Consider the following 16625-nt stretch of genomic DNA (forward strand, 5'->3'; position numbering starts at 1 on the left):
AAAAAGTTATTATTTCCAAAAATCTTAAAGAAATTCAAAGACCTTCAACAGAAGTAATCAAAGTCTGTTAATGACTCATCATTTGAGTTCTGTAGAAGGTCGGGCTAGCTGAAGAGGAGGACTATGCCATCTAACTATCTTCCTGCAATCTGCAAATCACACTAATGACTCGTACCTTTAACTGGTACGTTTGTTGTTGTCGTTGTTGATGATGATAACATGTCAAAACGTTGGCTTTGTGTCACACAACGTTTTTGCTTTACAACTGGCAAAACAACAGTATCTCTGAAACATGCTAATCAGAGGTAGCTTTATGGTGCTGTGGTAAACACTGTCAACACCCAGCTACATGCTAATCAGAGGTAGCTTTATGGTGCTGTGATAAACACTGTCAACACCCAGCTACATGCTAATCAGAGGTAGCTTTATGGTGGTAAACACTGCCAACACCCAGCTACATGCTAATCAGAGGTAGCTTTATGGTGCTGTGGTAAACACTGTCAACACCCAGCTACATGCTAGTCAGAGGTAGCTTTATGGTGCTGTGGTAAACACTGTCAACACCCAGGTACATGCTAATCAGAGGTAGCTTTATGGTGCTGTGGTAAACACTGTCAACACCCAGCTACATGCTAATCAGAGGTAGATTTATGGTGCTGTGGTAAACACTGTCAACACCCAGCTACATGCTAATCAGAGGTATCTTTATGGTGATGTGGTAAACACTGTCAACACCCAGCTACATGCTAATCAGAGGTAGCTTTATGGTGATGTGGTAAACACTGTCAACACCCAGCTACATGCTAATCAGAGGTAGCTTTATGGTGATGTGGTAAACACTGTCAACACCCAGCTACATGCTAATCAGAGGTAGCTTTATGGTGCTGTGGTAAACACTGTCAACACCCAGCTACATGCTAATCAGAGGTAGCTTTATGGTGCTGTGATAAACACTGTCAACACCCAGCTACATGCTAATCAGAGGTAGCTTTATGGTGGTAAACACTGTCAACACCCAGCTACATGCTAATCAGAGGTAGCTTTATGGTGGTAAACACTGTCAACACCCAGCTACATGCTAATCAGAGGTACCTTTATGGTGGTAAACACTGTCAACACCCAGCTACATGCTAATCAGAGGTAGCTTTATGGTGCTGTGGTAAACACTGTCAACACCCAGCTACATGCTAATCAGAGGTAGCTTTATGGTGCTGTGGTAAACACTGTCAACACCCAGGTACATGCTAATCAGAGGTAGCTTTATGGTGCTGTGGTAAACACTGTCAACACCCAGCTACATGCTAATCAGAGGTAGATTTATGGTGCTGTGGTAAACACTGTCAACACCCAGCTACATGCTAATCAGAGGTATCTTTATGGTGATGTGGTAAACACTGTCAACACCCAGCTACATGCTAATCAGAGGTAGCTTTATGGTGATGTGGTAAACACTGTCAACACCCAGCTACATGCTAATCAGAGGTAGCTTTATGGTGCTGTGGTAAACACTGTCAACACCCAGCTACATGCTAATCAGAGGTAGATTTATGGTGCTGTGGAAAACACTGTCAACACCCAGCTACATGCTAATCAGAGGTATCTTTATGGTGATGTGGTAAACACTGTCAACACCCAGCTACATGCTAATCAGAGGTAGCTTTATGGTGATGTGGTAAACACTGTCAACACCCAGCTACATGCTAATCAGAGGTAGCTTTATGGTGCTGTGGTAAACACTGTCAACACCCAGCTACATGCTAATCAGAGGTAGCTTTATGGTGATGTGGTAAACACTGGCAACACCCAGCTACATGCTAATCAGAGATAGTGTTAACCACAGCGCCATAAAGCTATCAACACCCAGCTACATGCTAATCAGAGGTAGCTTTATGGTGATAAACACTGGCAACACCCAGCTACATGCTAATCAGAGGTAGCTTTATGGTGGAAAACACTGGCAACACCCAGCTACAAGCTAATCAGAGGTAGCTTTATGGTGCTGTGGTAAACACTGTCAACACCCAGCTACATGCTAATCAGAGGTAGCTTTATGGTGCTGTGGTAAACACTGTCAACACCCAGCTACAAGCTAATCAGAGGTAGCTTTATGGTGCTGTGGTAAACACTGTCAACACCCAGCTACAAGCTAATCAGAGGTAGCTTTATGGTGCTATGGAAAACACTGGCAACACCCAGCTACAAGCTAATCAGAGGTAGCTTTATGGTGCTATGGAAAACACTGACAACACCCAGCTACATGCTAATCAGAGGTAGCTTTATGGTGCTATGGAAAACACTGGCAACACCCAGCTACATGCTAATCAGAGGTAGCTTTATGGTGCTGTGGTAAACACTGTCAACACCCAGCTACATGCTAATCAGAGGTAGCTTTATGGTGCTGTGGTAAACACTGACAACACCCAGGTACATGCTAATCAGAGGTAGCTTTATGGTGCTGTGGTAAACACTGTCAACACCCAGCTACATGCTAATCAGAGGTAGCTTTATGGTGCTGTGGTAAACACTGTCAACACCCAGCTACATGCTAATCAGAGGTAGATTTATGGTGCTGTGGAAAACACTGTCAACACCCAGCTACATGCTAATCAGAGGTATCTTTATGGTGATGTGGTAAACACTGTCAACACCCAGCTACATGCTAATCAGAGGTAGCTTTATGGTGATGTGGTAAACACTGTCAACACCCAGCTACATGCTAATCAGAGGTAGCTTTATGGTGCTGTGGTAAACACTGTCAACACCCAGCTACATGCTAATCAGAGGTAGATTTATGGTGCTGTGGAAAACACTGTCAACACCCAGCTACATGCTAATCAGAGGTAGCTTTATGGTGATGTGGTAAACACTGGCAACACCCAGCTACATGCTAATCAGAGATAGTGTTAACCACAGCGCCATAAAGCTATCAACACCCAGCTACATGCTAATCAGAGGTAGCTTTATGGTGATAAACACTGGCAACACCCAGCTACATGCTAATCAGAGGTAGCTTTATAGTGGAAAACACTGTCAACACCCAGCTACAAGCTAATCAGAGGTAGCTTTATGGTGCTGTGGTAAACACTGTCAACACCCAGCTACATGCTAATCAGAGGTAGCTTTATGGTGCTGTGGTAAACACTGTCAACACCCAGCTACAAGCTAATCAGAGGTAGCTTTATGGTGCTGTGGTAAACACTGTCAACACCCAGCTACAAGCTAATCAGAGGTAGCTTTATCGTGCTATGGAAAACACTGGCAACACCCAGCTACAAGCTAATCAGAGGTAGCTTTATGGTGCTATGGAAAACACTGACAACACCCAGCTACATGCTAATCAGAGGTAGCTTTATGGTGCTATGGAAAACACTGGCAACACCCAGCTACATGCTAATCAGAGGTAGCTTTATGGTGCTGTGGTAAACACTGTCAACACCCAGCTACATGCTAATCAGAGGTAGCTTTATGGTGCTGTGGTAAACACTGTCAACACCCAGGTACATGCTAATCAGAGGTAGCTTTATGGTGCTGTGGTAAACACTGTCAACACCCAGATACATGCTAATCAGAGGTAGATTTATGGTGCTGTGGTAAACACTGTCAACACCCAGCTACATGCTAATCAGAGGTATCTTTATGGTGATGTGGTAAACACTGTCAACACCCAGCTACATGCTAATCAGAGGTAGCTTTATGGTGATGTGGTAAACACTGTCAACACCCAGCTACATGCTAATCAGAGGTAGCTTTATGGTGCTGTGGTAAACACTGTCAACACCCAGCTACATGCTAATCAGAGGTAGATTTATGGTGCTGTGGAAAACACTGTCAACACCCAGCTACATGCTAATCAGAGGTATCTTTATGGTGATGTGGTAAACACTGTCAACACCCAGCTACATGCTAATCAGAGGTAGCTTTATGGTGATGTGGTAAACACTGTCAACACCCAGCTACATGCTAATCAGAGGTAGCTTTATGGTGCTGTGGTAACACTGTCAACAGCTACATGCTAATCAGAGGTAGATTTATGGTGCTGTGGAAAACACTGTCAACACCCAGCTACATGCTAATCAGAGGTAGCTTTATGGTGATGTGGTAAACACTGGCAACACCCAGCTACATGCTAATCAGAGATAGTGTTAACCACAGCGCCATAAAGCTATCAACACCCAGCTACATGCTAATCAGAGGTAGCTTTATGGTGATAAACACTGGCAACACCCAGCTACATGCTAATCAGAGGTAGCTTTATGGTGGAAAACACTGGCAACACCCAGCTACAAGCTAATCAGAGGTAGCTTTATGGTGCTGTGGTAAACACTGTCAACACCCAGCTACATGCTAATCAGAGGTAGCTTTATGGTGCTGTGGTAAACACTGTCAACACCCAGCTACAAGCTAATCAGAGGTAGCTTTATGGTGCTGTGGTAAACACTGTCAACACCCAGCTACAAGCTAATCAGAGGTAGCTTTATGGTGCTATGGAAAACACTGGCAACACCCAGCTACAAGCTAATCAGAGGTAGCTTTATGGTGCTATGGAAAACACTGACAACACCCAGCTACATGCTAATCAGAGGTAGCTTTATGGTGCTATGGAAAACACTGGCAACACCCAGCTACATGCTAATCAGAGGTAGCTTTATGGTGCTATGGTAAACACTGGCAACACCCAGCTACAAGAAACATGCTAATTATAACCTCTCTGTCCTTCCTGTAATGTCCTGGTGACTATCAGTGAGGTGTTGCCTTGAGGCTTACGCAAACACACACACGCAAACACACACACACACACACACACACACACACACACACACGAGTTAGCAGTATGCACAACGCCTGAGTGTGTGTGTGTGTGACAGGGTGTGTACTAACAGGAAGTGTTTCACAGCCACACCCCCGGTCGTCTCAACACACCCACACGTCCTGGGTATAAGACCAGGCAGCCGAGAACAGAACCTAAAATACACACTTGCCCAGGCATGAAGAACGCACCAGAATACAGAGCGGAGGGATATGGCGTAAGGTTACTCTCTAGATCCTCTGAGAGGCAGGTTGTTGGGGAGTGGAGGGATATGGCGTAAGGTTACTCTCTAGATCCTCTGAGAGGCAGGTTGTTGGGGAGTGGAGGGATATGGCGTAAGGTTACTCTCTAGATCCTCTGAGAGGCAGGTTGTTGGGGAGTGGAGGGATATGGCGTAAGGTTACTCTCTAGATCCTCTGAGAGGCAGGTTGTTGGTGAGTGGAGGGATATGGCGTAAGGTTACTCTCTAGATCCTCTGAGAGGCAGGTTGTTGGTGTGTGGAAACAGTGTTAAGAGTTAAGTTGGGGTCTTGGCCCTCCAATGGAGAAAAGAAAGTGGGGCTTTTGCCTGCCCCCTTCCCCAACCCTGTGAGAGACCCTGTCTAAGCCCACGGCTGTACCTCAAAGTGTACCAAGGACAGAACCAGGGTTTCAGAAACACAGCTTCGTTTCAGCATCGTCCTCTACAGTATTCAGACAGCCAAGTCTCTCCTCCTAACAAATGGTGTTATCTAAAAGGGTTCTTCGGCTGTCCCCACAGGACAACCCTTCGAAGAACCCTTTTTGGTTCCAGGTAGAATGCTTTGGAACCCAAAAGAGTTCTACCTGGAACCAGAAAGGGAAGAACAATCTGACCATCATGGCCATAATCTCCACCTGGCACAGCCAGAAGAGGACTGGCCACCCCTCAGAGCCTGGTTCCTCTCTAGGTTTCTTCCTAGGTTCTGGCCTTTCTAGCCACGTGCTTATACATCTGCATTGCTTGCTGTTTGGGGTTTTAGGCTGGGTTTCTGTACAGCACTTTGAGATATCAGCTGATGTAAAAAGGGCTTTATAAATAAATGTGAGTTGGGGACACCTGAAGAACCCTTTTGGAACTTTTTTTTCTAAGAGTATACTGTATTCAGCCAGCCCAGATATCAGTCTCACTGGCCAGCCCAGGTATCAGTCTCTCCTTCCCTTACTGTATTCAGCCAGCCCAGATATCAGTCTCTCCTTCCCTTAGCAGCCAGCCCAGGTATCAGTCTCTCCTTCCCTTACTGTATTCAGCCAGCCCAGATATCAGTCTCTCCTTCCCTTACTGTATTCAGCCAGCCCAGGTATCAGTCTCTCCTTCCCTTACTGTATTCAGCCAGCCCAGATATCAGTCTCTCCTTCCCTTACTGTATTCAGCCAGCCCAGGTATCAGTCTCAGCCTCAGTCACTGGTAGCCTCAACAACACAACACCACCCGATTGCCTCTCTTCTCCTTGATCACTCCTCTCATTGTGACACACACACACACACACCACACACACACACACACACACACACACACACACACACACACGAGGAGAAGGGACGCTCTATTGTAAGAAGCACAGCACCACAGGAACCCCAGAGACTTTGACCTTTGCCCCAAATGTCACTTTTATCCTTCATAGGGCCCAAACGTAGGGCACTATATAGGGAATATCCTGCCATTTGGGACGCAAACTTTGATCTTAATGGAAGCACACAAAACAATCCACAACAACACAGCTGTAGAGTTCAACCTAACCTACAACACAATCCACTGTCAGACAACACAGCTGTAGAGTTCAGTCTAACCTACAACACAATCCACAACAACACAGCTGTAGAGTTCAACCTAACCTACAACACAATCCACTGTCAGACAACACAGCTGTAGAGTTCAGCCTAACCTACAACACAATCCAGAACAACACAGCTGTAGAGTTCAACCTAACCTACAACACAATCCACTGTCAGACAACACAGCTGTAGAGTTCAACCTAACCTACAACACAATCCACAACAACACAGCTGTAGAGTTCAACCTAACCTACAACACAATCCACAACAACACAGCTGTAGAGTTCAGCCTAACCTACAACACAATCCAGAACAACACAGCTGTAGAGTTCAGCCTAACCTACAACACAATCCACAACAACACAGCTGTAGAGTTCAACCTAACCTACAACACAATCCACAACAACACAGCTGTAGAGTTCAACCTAACCTACAACACAATCCACAACAACACAGCTGTAGAGTTCAACCTAACCTACAACACAATCCACTGTCAGACAACACAGCTGTAGAGTTCAGCCTAACCTACAACACAATCCACAACAACACAGCTGTAGAGTTCAACCTAACCTACAACACAATCCACAACAACACAGCTGTAGAGTTCAGCCTAACCTACAACACAATCCACAACAACACAGCTGTAGAGTTCAACCTAACCTACAACACAATCCACAACAACACAGCTGTAGAGTTCAGCCTAACCTACAACACAATCCAGAACAACACAGCTGTAGAGTTCAGCCTAACCTACAACACAATCCACAACAACACAGCTGTAGAGTTCAACCTAACCTACAACACAATCCACAACAACACAGCTGTAGAGTTCAACCTAACCTACAACACAATCCACAACAACACAGCTGTAGAGTTCAACCTAACCTACAACACAATTCACTGTCAGACAACACAGCTGTAAAGTTCAACCTAACCTACAACACAATCCAGAACAACACAGCTGTAGAGTTCAACCTAACCTCCAGCAACAGGAGAACATCAGTTTATTATTTCAGCTTTACTTTAGTTGTTGGTTGAATCTGAGTGTTGAGGTGAATCTCCATTCTATAGACTAGCAGCTGTCCTCACTTCACTTCTGGGTGTGTGTTTATTGTGGAGGTCTACTACTGTGTTGTGGAGGTCTACTACTGTGTTGTGGAGGTCTACTACTGTGTTGTGGAGGTCTACCACTGTGTTGTGGAGGTCTACTACTGTGTTGTGGAGGTCTACTACTGTGTTGTGGAGGTCTACTACTGTGTTGTGGAGGTCTATCACTGTGTTGTGGAGGTCTACCACTGTGTTGTGGAGGTCTACTACTGTGTTGTGGAGGTCTACTACTGTGTTGTGGAGGTCTACTACTGTGTTGTGGAGGTCTACTACTGTGTTGTGGAGGTCTATCACTGTGTTGTGGAGGTCTATCACTGTGTTGTGGAGGTCTACCACTGTGTTGTGGAGGTCTACTACTGTGTTGTGGAGGTCTATCACTGTGTTGTGGAGGTCTACTACTGTGTTGTGGAGGTCTACTACTGTGTTGTGGAGGTCTACCACTGTGTTGTGGAGGTCTATCACTGTGTTGTGGAGGTCTACTACTGTGTTGTGGAGGTCTACCACTGTGTTGTGGAGGTCTACTACTGTGTTGTGGAGGTCTATCACTGTGTTGTGGAGGTCTACTACTGTGTTGTGGAGGTCTATCACTGTGTTGTGGAGGTCTACTACTGTGTTGTCCTCCAGTGTGTTGTCCTCCAGTGTGTTGTCCTCCAGTGTGTTGTCCTCCAGTGTATTGTGCAGGTCTACCACTGTGTTGTGGAGGTCTATCACTGTGTTGTCCTCCAGTGTGTTGTCCTCCAGTGTGTTGTCCTCCAGTGTGTTGTCCTCCAGTGTATTGTGCAGGTCTACCACTGTGTTGTCCTCCAGTGTGTTGTCCTCCAGTGTGTTGTCCGCCAGTGTGCTGTCCTCCACTGTGTTGTCCTCCAGTGTGCTGTCCTCCAGTGTGTTGTCCTCCAGTGTGTTGTCCTCCAGTGTGTTGTCCTCCAGTGTGTTGTCCTCCACTGTGTTGTCCTCCAGTGTGCTGTCCTCCAGTGTGTTGTCCTCCAGTGTGCTGTCCTCCAGTGTGTTGTCCTCCAGTGTGTTGTCCTCCAGTGTGCTGTCCTCCAGTGTGTTGTCCTCCAGTGTGTTGTCCTCCAGTGTGCTGTCCTCCAGTGTGTTGTCCTCCAGTGTGTTGTCCTCCAGTGTGTTGTCTTCCAGTGTGTTGTCCTCCAGTGTGTTGTCCTCCAGTGTGTTGTCCTCCAGTGTGTTGTCCTCCAGTGTGCTGTCCTCCACTGTGTTGTCCTCCAGTGTGTTGCCCTCCAGTGTGTTGTTCTCCAGTGTGTTGTCCTCCAGTGTATTGTGCAGGTCTATCACTGTGTTGTCCTCCAGTGTGTTGTCCTCCAGTGTGTTGTCCTCCAGTGTGTTGTCCTCCAGTGTGTTGTGCAGGTCTATCACTGTGCTGTCCTCCACTGTGCTGTCCTCCAGTGTGTTGTGCAGGTATATCACTGTGTTGCCCTCCAGTGTGTTGTCCTCCAGTGTGTTGTCCTCCAGTGTGTTGTCCTCCAGTGTGTTGTCCTCCACTGTGCTGTCCTCCAGTGTGTTGTCCTCCAGTGTGTTGTCCTCCAGTGTGTTGTGCAGGTCTATCACTGTGCTGTCCTCCACTGTGCTGTCCTCCAGTGTGTTGTGCAGGTCTATCACTGTGCTGTCCTCCACTGTGCTGTCCTCCAGTGTGCTGTCCTCCACTGTGCTGTCCTCCAGTGTATTGTGGTGGTATATCACTGTGTTGCCCTCCAGTGTGTTGTGCAGGTCTATCAATGTGTTGTCCTCCAGTGTGTTGTCCTCCACTGTGCTGTCCTCCACTGTGTTGTCCTCCACTGTGTTGTCCTCCACTGTGTTGTCCTCCACTGTGCTGTCCTCCACTGTCTTGTCCTCCACTGTGCTGTCCTCCACTGTGTTGTCCTCCAGTGTGCTGTCCTCCACTGTGCTGTCCTCCACTGTGCTGTCCTCCACTGTGTTGCCCTCCAGTGTGTTTCCCTCCAGTGTGTTGTCCTCCAGTGTGTTGTCCTCCACTGTGTTGTCCTCCAGTGTGTTGTGCAGGTCTATCACTGTGCTGTCCTCCACTGTGTTGTCCTCCAGTGTGTTGTCCTCCACTGTGTTGTCCTCCAGTGTGTTGTCCTCCAGTGTGTTGTCCTCCAGTGTGTTGTCCTCCAGTGTATTGTGCAGGTCTATCACTGTGTTGTCCTCCAGTGTGTTGTCCTCCAGTGTATTGTGCAGGTCTATCACTGTGTTGTCCTCCAGTGTGTTGTCCTCCAGTGTATTGTGCAGGTCTATCACTGTGTTGTCCTCCAGTGTGTTGTCCTCCAGTGTGCTGTCCTCCAGTGTGTTGTCCTCCACTGTGCTGTCCTCCCGTGTGTTGTCCTCCAGTGTGTTGTCCTCCAGTGTGTTGTCCTCCAGTGTGTTGTCCTCCAGTGTATTGTGCAGGTATATCACTGTGCTGTCCTCCACTGTGCTGTCCTCCAGTGTGTTGTCCTCCAGTGTGTTGTCCTCCAGTGTGTTGTCCTCCACTGTGCTGTCCTCCAGTGTGTTGTCCTCCAGTGTGTTGTCCTCCAGTGTGTTGTCCTCCAGTGTATTGTGCAGGTATATCACTGTGCTGTCCTCCAGTGTGTTGTCCTCCAGTGTGCTGTCCTCCAGTGTGTTGTCCTCCAGTGTGTTGTGCAGGTCTATCACTGTGTTGTCCTCCAGGCCTAACACATCACCCTTCCACACAGAGGATATATCTGTGTACATTATTTACTGAACACTACATTTCTAGTCTTGGTTAATTCCTGTCAGGAAACAGCCTCAGGTCGTCCTCACAGAAGGGCAGGAATAAACTGTCATGCTGCTGAGGAACCTCCTTTCTGTGTGTGTGTGTGTGTGTGTGTGTGTGTGTGTGTGTGTCTCCGCCTGCTTTCGATCAGCTCACTGATCCCTACCATTGCTGCCTGCTTTCCTATACAACGCATCTCAATAGAGACCAGCAGTTTACCTTCTAGCCAGCTCCTACTATAAAGAGAGAGAGAGAGAGAGAGAGGCTTACGGTACAATGACCCCTGTCCATGTGATACTGAACACTGTAGATGTCTTTATGATTTACATTCATACACTTCTGTGAGCAGGCCTTTCTAATCGACCTGGCCCGGGTATCCTGGAAGGACATTGACCTCATCCCGTCAGTTGAGGATGCCTGGTCATTCTTTAAAAGTAACTTCCTCACCATTTTAGATAAGCATGCTCCGTTCAAAAAATGCAGAACCAAGAACAGATACAGCCCTTGGTTCACTCCAGACCTGACTGCCCTCGACCAGCACAAAAACATCCTGTGGCGGACTGCAATAGCATCGAATAGCCCCCGTGATATGCAACTGTTCAGGGAAGTCAGGAACCAATACACGCAGTCAGTCAGGAAAGCTAAGGCCAGCTTCTTCAGGCAGAAGTTTGCATCCTGTAGCTCCAACTCCAAAAAGTTCTGGGACACTGAAGTCCATGGAGAACAAGAGCACCTCCTCCCAGCTGCCCACTGCACTGAGGCTAGGTAACACGGACTCCACCGATAAATCCACGATTATCGAAAGCTTCAATAAGCACTTCTCAACGGCTGGCCATGCCTTCCGCCTGGCTACTCCAACCTCGGCCAACAGCTCCCCCCCCCCCCCCCCCGCAGCTCCTCGCCCAAGCCTCTCCAGGTTCTCCTTTACCCAAATCCAGATAGCAGATGTTCTGAAAGAGCTGCAAAACCTAGACCCGTACAAATCAGCTGGGCTTGACAATCTGGACCCTCTATTTCTGAAACTATCTGCCGCCATTGTCGCAACCCCTATTACCAGCCTGTTCAACCTCTCTTTCATATCGTCTGAGATCCCCAAGGATTGAAAGCTGCCGCAGTCATCCCCTCTTCAAAGGGGGAGACACCTGGACCCAAACTGCTATAGACCTATATCCATCCTGCCCTGCCTATCTAAGGTCTTCGAAAGCCAAGTCAACAAACAGGTCACTGACCATCTCGAATCCCACCGTACCTTCTCCGCTGTGCAATCTGGTTTCCGAGCCGGTCACGGGTGCACCTCAGCCACGCTCAAGGTACTAAACGATATCATAACCGCCATCGATAAAAGACAGTACTGTGCAGGCGTCTTCATCGACCTCGCCAAGGCTTTCGACTCTGTCAATCACCATATTCTTATCGGCAGACTCAATAGCCTCGGTTTCTCGGATGACTGCCTTGCCTGGTTCACCAATTACTTTGCAGACAGAGTTCAGTGTGTCAAATCGGAGGGCATGCTGTCCGGTCCTCTGGCAGTCTCTATGGGGGTGCCACAGGGTTCAATTCTCGGGCCGACTCTTTTCTCTGTATATATCAATGATGTTGCTCTTGCTGCGGGCGATTCCCTGATCCACCTCTACGCAGACGACACCATTCTATATACTTCCGGCCCGTCATTGGACACTGTGCTATCTAACCTCCAAACGAGCTTCAATGCCATACAGCACTCCTTCCGTGGCCTCCAACTGCTCTTAAACGCGAGTAAAACCAAATGCATGCTTTTCAACCGATCGCTGCCTGCACCCGCATGCCCGACTAGCATCACCACCCTGGATGGTTCCGACCTTGAATATGTGGACATCTATAAGTACCTAGGTGTCTGGCTAGACTGCAAACTCTCCTTCCAGACTCACATCAAACATCTCCAATCGAAAATCAAATCAAGAGTCGGCTTTCTATTCCGCAACAAAGCCTCCTTCACTCACGCCGCCAAGCTTACCCTAGTAAAACTGACTATCCTACCGATCCTCGACTTCGGCGATGTCATCTACAAAATGGCTTCCAACACTCTACTCAGCAAACTGGATGCAGTCTATCACAGTGCCATCCGTTTTGTCACCAAAGCACCTTATACCACCCACCACTGCGACTTGTATGCTCTAGTCGGCTGGCCCTCGCTACATATTCGTCGCCAGACCCACTGGCTCCAGGTCATCTACAAGTCCATGCTAGGTAAAGCTCCGCCTTATCTCAGTTCACTGGTCACGATGGCAACACCCATCCGTAGCACGCGCTCCAGCAGGTGTATCTCACTGATCATCCCTAAAGCCAACACCTCATTTGGCCGCCTTTCGTTCCAGTACTCTGCTGCCTGTGACTGGAACGAACTGCAAAAATCGCTGAAGTTGGAGACTTTTATCTCCCTCACCAACTTCAAACATCAGCTATCCGAGCAGCTAACCGATCGCTGCAGCTGTACATAGTCTATCGGTAAATAGCCCACCCATTTTCACCTACCTCATTCCCATACTGTTTTTATTTATTTACTTTTCTGCTCTTTTGCACACCAATATCTCTACCTGTACATGACCATCTGATCATTTATCACCCCAGTGTTAATCTGCAAAATTGTATTATTCGCCTACCTCCTCATGCCTTTTGCACACATTGTATATAGACTGCCCATTTTTTTTCTACTGTGTTATTGACTTGTTAATTGTTTACTCCATGTGTAACTCTGTGTTGTCTGTTCACACTGCTATGCTTTATCTTGGCCAGGTCGCAGTTGCAAATGAGAACTTGTTCTCAACTAGCCTACCTGGTTAAATAAAGGTGAAATAAATAAAAAATACACTGCGACAAAGCACCTAGCAGTAGAAAACAGACCACACACAGTACCCATGTGTTCAGACCTCACTTAAATGTCTTCACAGACCTCACTTAAATGTCTTCACAGACCTCACTTAAATGTCTTCAGACCTCACTTAAATGTCTTCAGACCTCACTTAAATGTCTTCACAGACCTCACTTAAATGTCTTCAGACCTCACTTAAATGTCTTCAGACCTCACTTAAATGTGTTCACAGACCTCACTTAAATGTGTTCACAGACCTCACTTAAATGTGTTCAGACCTCACTTAAATGTGTTCACAGACCTCACTTAAATGTCTTCACAGACCTCACTTAAATGTGTTCAGACCTCACTTAAATGTGTTCACAGACCTCACTTAAATGTGTTCAGACCTCACTTAAATGTGTTCACAGACCTCACTTAAATGTGTTCACAGACCTCACTTAAATGTCTTCACAGACCTCACTTAAATGTGTTCAGACCTCACTTAAATGTGTTCACAGACCTCACTTAAATGTCTTCACAGACCTCACTTAAATGTCTTCACAGACCTCACTTAAATGTCTTCACAGACCTCACTTAAATGTCTTCGGTCATTTGACAGAAAAGGTGGCATTGGTTTCTGGGCCGATATGTATTCACACAACAGCTCAGTAGTAGAAGCTGTGCTGATTCAGGATCAGTTGTCCCTGTCCCGGATCACTTAAAGGGAATGGAATATGTATTCACACAACAGCTCAGTAGTAGAAGCTGTGCTGATTCAGGATCAGTTGTCCCTGTCCTGGATCACTTAAAGGTCTGGGCCCATATGTATTCACACAACAGCTCAGTAGTAGAAGCTGTGCTGATTCAGGATCAGTTGTCCCTGTCCCGGATCACTTAAAGGGAATGGAATATGTAGCTTGTGATGTGTTTTCTCTGAGGTCTCTGACCCATTTGAGGTAGAGGGGTTAGGGGGTATTCAGCCTGAGAGGAGATTAACATGGTGTTTGGGGGATAGCAGGAACTGACCCATTTGAGGTAGAGGGGTTAGGGGGTATTCAGCCTGAGAGGAGATTAACATGGTGTTTTGGGGATAGCAGGAACTGACCCATTTGAGGTAGAGGGGTTAGGGGGTATTCAGCCTGAGAGGAGATGAACATGGTGTTTTGGGGGATAGCAGGAACTGACCCATTTGAGGTAGAGGGGTTAGGGGGTATTCAGCCTGAGAGGAGATTAACATGGTGTTTGGGGGATAGCAGGAACTGACCCATTTGAGGTAGAGGGTTAGGGGTATTCAGCCTGAGAGGAGATTAACATGGTGTTTGGGGATAGCAGGAACTGACCCATTTGAGGTAGAGGGGTTAGGGGGTATTCAGCCTGAGAGGAGATTAACATGGTGTTTTGGGGGATAGCAGGAACTGACCCATTTGAGGTAGAGGGGTTAGGGGGTATTCAGCCTGAGAGGAGATTAACATGGTGTTTGGGGGATAGCAGGAACTGACCCATTTGAGGTAGAGGGGTTAGGGGGTATTCAGCCTGAGGGGAGATTAACATGGTGTTTGGGGGGATAGCAGGAGCTGACCCATTTGAGGTAGAGGGGTTAGGGGGTATTCAGCCTGAGAGGAGATTAACATGGTGTTTTGGGGGATAGCAGGAACTGACCCGTGTAAAGTCACCGGGACAGGTTTAGTAAAGCAGAGTTAAAGCTGTCAACCTCGGTTTCCCTCCTGAAGGATCACCATGATACATGCAGAGCTCAAATGTGAGGCAGTCTTTATTCATTCTCTCTCTACCCTGCAGGTCTCACTCCCTCTAAACCTACAGGTCTCACTCCCTCTAAACCTACAGGTCTCACTCCCTCTAAACCTGCAGGTCTCACTCCCTCTAAACCTGCAGGTCTCACTCCCTCTAAACCTACAGGTCTCACTCCCTCTAAACCTACGGGTCTCACTCCCTCTAAACCTACGGGTCTCACTCCCTCTAAACCTACGGGTCTCACTCCCTCTAAACCTACGGGTCTCACTCCCTCTAAACCTACGGGTCTCACTCCCTCTAAACCTACGGGTCTCACTCCCTCTAAACCTACGGGTCTCACTCCCTCTAAACCTACAGGTCTCACTCCCTCTAAACCTACAGGTCTCACTCACTCTAAACCTACAGGTCTCACTCCCTCTAAACCTACAGGTCTCACTCCCTCTAAACCTACAGGTCTCACTCCCTCTAAACCTACAGGTCTCACTCCCTCTAAACCTACAGGTCTCACTCCCTCTAAACCTACAGGTCTCACTCCCTCTAAACCTACATCTCTCACTCCCTCTAAACCTACAGGTCTCACTCCCTCTAAACCTACAGGTCTCACTCCCTCTAAACCTACAGGTCTCACTCCCTCTAAACCTACAGGTCTCATTCCCTCTAAACCTACAGGTCTCACTCCCTCTAAACCTACAGGTCTCACTCCCTCTAAACCTACAGGTCTCACTCCCTCTAAACCTACAGGTCTCATTCCCTCTAAACCTACAGGTCTCACTCCCTCTAAACCTACAGGTCTCACTCCCCTCTAAACCTACAGGTCTCACTCCCTCTAAACCTACAGGTCTCACTCCCTCTAAACCTACAGGTCTCACTCCCTCTAAACCTACAGGTCTCACTCCCTCTAAACCTACATCTCACTCCCTCTAAACCTACAGGTCTCACTCCCTCTAAACCTACAGGTCTCACTCCCTAAACCTACAGGTCTCACTCCCTCTAAACCTACAGGTCTCACTCCCTCTAAACCTACAGGTCTCATTCCCTCTAAACCTACAGGTCTCACTCCCTCTAAACCTACAGGTCTCACTCCCTCTAAACCTACAGGTCTCACTCCCTCTAAACCTACATCTCTCACTCCCTCTAAACCTACAGGTCTCACTCCCTCTAAACCTACAGGTCTCACTCCCTCTAAACCTACAGGTCTCACTCCCTCTAAACCTACAGGTCTCACTCCCTCTAAACCTGCAGGTCTCACTCCCTCTAAACCTGCAGGTCTCACTCCCTCTAAACCTACAGGTCTCACTCCCTCTAAACCTACAGGTCTCATTCCCTCTAAACCTACAGGTCTCACTCCCTCTAAACCTACAGGTCTCACTCCCTCTAAACCTGCAGGTCTCACTCCCTCTAAACCTACAGGTTTCACTCCCTCTAAACCTACAGGTCTCACTCCCTCTAAACCTACAGGTCTCACTCCCTCTAAACTCCCTCTAAACCTACAGGTCTCACTCCCTCTAAACCTACAGGTCTCACTCCCTCTAAACCTACAGGTCTCACTCCCTCTAAACCTACAGGTCTCACTCCCTCTAAACCTACAGGTCTCACTCCCTCTAAACT

At 47.5% G+C, this 16625-nt stretch overlaps 1 protein-coding gene across 1 annotated transcript; it reads right to left on the reverse strand.

The window, feature by feature from the left end:
- Window positions 1–8145: 8145 nt before the first annotated feature.
- Window positions 8146–10850, reverse strand: LOC135567779 (pentatricopeptide repeat-containing protein 2-like; the record flags this gene model as incomplete). Its single annotated transcript, XM_065015001.1, has 1 exon — window positions 8146–10850. A coding segment is annotated over exon 1 (2268 nt), but the record flags the coding sequence as incomplete, so codon positions are not given.
- Window positions 10851–16625: the final 5775 nt, after the last annotated feature.

This window comes from Oncorhynchus nerka, unplaced genomic scaffold (genome assembly GCF_034236695.1).
Source record: "Oncorhynchus nerka isolate Pitt River unplaced genomic scaffold, Oner_Uvic_2.0 unplaced_scaffold_1806, whole genome shotgun sequence".
Classification (NCBI taxonomy): Eukaryota; Metazoa; Chordata; class Actinopteri; order Salmoniformes; family Salmonidae; genus Oncorhynchus; species Oncorhynchus nerka.